Source organism: Ornithodoros turicata, chromosome 5 (assembly GCF_037126465.1).
Source record: "Ornithodoros turicata isolate Travis chromosome 5, ASM3712646v1, whole genome shotgun sequence".
Classification (NCBI taxonomy): Eukaryota; Metazoa; Arthropoda; class Arachnida; order Ixodida; family Argasidae; genus Ornithodoros; species Ornithodoros turicata.
In genome coordinates, this window is record NC_088205.1 from 34233908 (window position 1) to 34238350 (window position 4443).

At 53.9% G+C, this 4443-nt stretch overlaps 1 protein-coding gene across 1 annotated transcript; it reads right to left on the minus strand.

The window, feature by feature from the left end:
* Positions 1 to 1223: 1223 nt before the first annotated feature.
* Positions 1224 to 1718, minus strand: LOC135395697 (uncharacterized). Its single transcript, XM_064626793.1, has one exon. The coding sequence runs from the start codon at positions 1716 to 1718 to the stop codon at positions 1224 to 1226; it is 495 nt and encodes a 164-aa protein (XP_064482863.1).
* Between the last annotated feature and the right edge of the window lie 2725 nt (positions 1719 to 4443).

Genomic DNA, 4443 nt, shown 5'->3' on the forward strand with positions numbered 1-4443 from the left:
ATGTGTTGCTAGCGATTTTCAACTGCTTGGTGAATATTCCCACATACAAAATCATCTGAAATAGCTTTCACCCTTATATCTGCCACTTGTAGTATTTTCACATCTATTGTATTGTTATATGTGTAAGAATAAATGTTCACACAGAAACGGCATCAAGTGTAATTTCTTTTTACAGCTAAAACATGCACTGCAAATGTTAGGTGGACCTGTTGCTAGACGAGGGAGAGACAAAGACAGCTGTTCGCTGGATGCTCGTCAGAGAGCAACTGAACGAGCGCCGCTTTATTTCTCGCGCGCCTTGGCAGGCTGCGCGCTGACGATGATAATGGCGCTCCAAGCATGCAGCACTTTTGCCAACTGAATGGCAGCAGAACTTGAAAGGAACGGTGACCTACTAAGCGAATAATAGACGACGGACCGATGAGCCGGTTTCTGCCAAGGATAGATATTTAGTCTGAGGAGAGGAAGTGACACCACCCGACGGAACCGTGTGCGCCAATGAAAGCACGCTTTACAGGAAATGCCAAAAGCACGTGACAAAGTCACATGTGACCATGCCTGTGACCGCTTTTTTTTTTTTCTTCTTCTTTTCTTTCGGGCTTTGCCCTCTTCGCCCTGCCTCCTAGAAGAACACGCAGATGGCCCGTCGCGCTGACTTCGACGTGGATACATTAATATCGGAGGTTTCTAGGCCACCCCTTTGGAACGTCAAACTTGTTCAGTATAAGGACATCAACTTAAAATATATCCTTTGGCAGGAGGTGGCAAGGTGTGTGCAAGGCGAAGGTGACTAAATGAAACATCAAAATATTATTTGTGGCACATGGCAAATCGGAAATGTGTGAGGAGATAACGGTAACAAAAATGCAGTCTGATATTTCTTTAGTGAGCATTGCTAGAAACACTCATAAGCCAACATTCTCTTCGTATCTCAATATTTCTTGTACTGATTTCTAGATGTTATTAGCACCGTACTTTTTCATGAACCGCTAAAGTATAATTTATGTTACTAAGCAATGCGTACAACAGTTTACTACAATAAGCATTGTCACATCGCGTGCAACAAGCGGTGGTAAACGCTTGGCCGACGCTTCACCATGACAACCTCAACGTCGACATTCTCCTCCATGCAGTTGCATAGCTTCGATACCGTTCCGTTCACACTGAGTTGGCGCTCCGTTGGCCCGATTCAGTTCGCAAAAGTTGCTCCATGCGGTTGCCGCCTAAGGCGATGCAGGATTGCGTCGACTGATGACGAGGTGCTTCGCCCAGGAGACTCGACGGTTGGGATTACAGGTAGCGGCCGGGGAAGGGGGAGAAGGAAGGGAGTCGTCGATGAATGAGACAGCCGGGATGGTACTGGCAGGTGGGGTGCTGTCGAGCCATGCTGGTTTTAAACGCTCGATGTTGACGTTGTCCTGCCGTCCGTTGATGAGCACAGTGAAGAATGAGGACGACCGGTGCGGTACGGGGTGAGGGCCGGTGTAGGGTGGTTGCAGAGACTTCCGGACGCTGTCACAACGGACGAAAACATGCGTGCGCCGGGACAGTTCGGGGTGTTGATAGGCGGGTCTCCGTGCAAGCTGGCGAGTAGACGCGGGACGCAGAGAAGCCATGGCACCCCGGAGGCGGGAAACAAAGTCCGCCGGAGAAAGGGTGATGTTCGGGGCTGGCGCGACAAGGTCACCGGGGAGGCGGAGGGCCGAACCGTACACCATGTCGGCTGAGGTTGCCCCGAAGTCCGGCTTGAAGGCGGTGCGGATGCAAGGAGGATGACAGGTATTGCCTCAGGCCAAGGGGTCTCTGGGGTGGCCCGCAACGCAACCTTGATTTGACGATGTAAGCGCTCCACAAGGGGATGATAGGCTGTGGTACGAATACGGCGGGTGCCGAGGGTATTCATGAGATTTGTGAACAGCGCCGATTCAAGTTGTGCGCCTCGATCCGTGGTGATCAGCGAGGGAACCCCGAATCGGGATACCCATTCACGGATGAGAGCTGAGGCGACGGTAGGGGCTGTCGCATCAGGTAGAGGGATTGCTTCCGGCCAGCGTGTGAATCGATCGATGATGGTGAGGAGGTATCTAAAGCGGGAGGGGACCAACAAGGTCGATATGGATGTGATCGAAACGCTGGTCAGGTGGTGGGAAAGTCGAAGGTTGAATACGGGTGTGGCGCTGAACTTTGTTGCGTTGGCAGGGGAGGCCGGACTGGACCCAGTGCTTAATATCCGCATTCATTCGGGGCCAGACGTATCGCTGAGTGATGGCCTTCTGAGTTGCTCGGACGCCTGAGTGGCATAACGAGTGAAAGCTGTCGAAGACGGGTCGACGGAACTGTGCGGGAAGGAAGGGACGAGGATGGCCTTGCGACGTGTCGCTGGCTACAGTTGAAGAGGCGCCGGGCAGAAGGACATCCTCAATCGACAAGGCGGTAGACTTGCTGGCGCGGAAGGAGGAAAGCTCGGTGTCTCCGGCTTGCGCTTTGGTTAAGGCATCCAAGGATAATGGCGGAGGTGTCAGTGGGTCGGCGCTCTGGATATTGTGACGGCGCGGCTGAGAGCGTCCGCGACGGGGTTGTTAGCTCCGCTCACGTGCTGAATATCCGTAGTGAATTCGGAGATAAAGGAAAGATGTCGAATCGCTCTTGGTGCGTATGAACTTCCAGCAGATGACAATGCGTAGGTGAGCGGTTTGTGGTAGGTGTAGATGGTGGAAGAACGACCCCCAAGAAAATGCCTGAAGTGCTTCACGGTGAGGTAAGCAGCGAGAAGCTCACGACCAAATGTGCTGTACCGTCTTTCTGCGGGTTTCAGCTTACGCGAGAAAAATGCCAAAGGCTGCCACGAAGAAGACACCCGCTGCTGGAGCACCGCGCCGACGGCGGTATCGGAGGCATCCACCATGACGCATGTTGGGGCGTCGTGCCGTGGGTGAATGAGTAGGGATGCTGCAGCGATGCCAAGCCGTATCTTCTCGAATGCGCTTGTGGCTTCAGGTGTCCAGAGTAAGGTCGACGAACGCTGCTTGCGCGCTGATAGGAGGTCGTCAAGTGGTTGGAGGGTAGCCGCGATGGAAGGGACGAAACGGCGGTAAAAATTTGCCATCCCGGGGAATTGGCGCAGCTTGGTGATGGAGTCAGGTCGGGGAAAATTGCGGATAGCTGCGACTTTGGATGGTAGGGGGAGAATGCCGTCTGTGGTTATCCGGTGTCCAAGGAAGTCGAGTTCGGTAACGCCGAATTCGCTCGTGCACGGATGTGTTGGGCGTGTTTCTCGGGCGAGCGGCTAGCGACCAGCAGATCGTCAATATAGGCGTAGACGAACGGGAGGCCACGGGTTACCGAATCGATAAACCTTTGGAACGTCTGTGCGGCATTTCGCAGCCCGAAAGGCATTCGCAGAAACTCGTACAAGCCAAACGGGGTGGTGATAGCCGTCTTGGAAATGTCTTCTTGCGCCATGGGGATTTGGTGATAAGCGCGCACGAGGTCTATCTTTGAGAACATGGAGGCAACGGACATGTTGGCAGCAAAATCTAAAATGTGGGGAACAGGATAACGGTCCGGTACGGTGACACAATTTAACGCGCGATAATCCCCGCAGGGGCGCCAATCCCCAGCCTTTTCCGGCACCATATGTAGCGGCGATGCCCAGGTGCTCGAGGATGGGCGGATGATGCCGAGCTGAGCATATGGTCGAATTCAGCCCTGGCAATCTTATACTTCTCGGGCGCAGACCTGCGAGGTCGGAAATGTACAGGTGGACCCTTGGTGATGACATGGTGCACAACATCGTGCTGTACAGGCTGATTCCAATCCGGTGGCTTAGTTAGTGCTGGAAAATGTTTGAGGCTGTGCGCGTATGGTGATTCCGGTTCGATAAGGGTCAGAATTCGCTGCGGAACAGGTTGGACGCAAATTTCGTGGACTGACAAGTGGGTCAAAGAGTCAACGAGGCGCTTCTTGGCAACGTCGACGATCAGGTGGATTGCCTGAGTAACGTCAGCGACCAAGAAGAGCCACAGGAAAGATCGTCGAAGGCCAACGTTCAAGGTCAAAGACTTTTGGCCGTAGACGGGGATCATTGAGGCATTGGTTGCTTTAAGTTTGAAACATGCTTCTCGTGATCGGCGGCACAACTTGGGGGCCGGTATGACGTTGATCTCCGCGCCGGAATCAACCAAAAAACGCATGCCGGACGAGCGGTCCGTGATGCAAAATAGGCGGCAGCCAGTAATGTCATGTCCACTCGCCGCCAACAGTGGTTGGCTGGCGGGATTCCCGACCACGTACATGGTTGGAGGCAGTGGTGGGCGTTCTGGCCGAAACGACTGTGGTACCAGCAAAGGCCGTTGGGAGATCCACGCCGTGAGCGGGGACGCCGCGGGTGCCTCGGGGAGCGGGAACGTTGACGTCGTGGTGAAGGGGACCTGTAACGAGCTG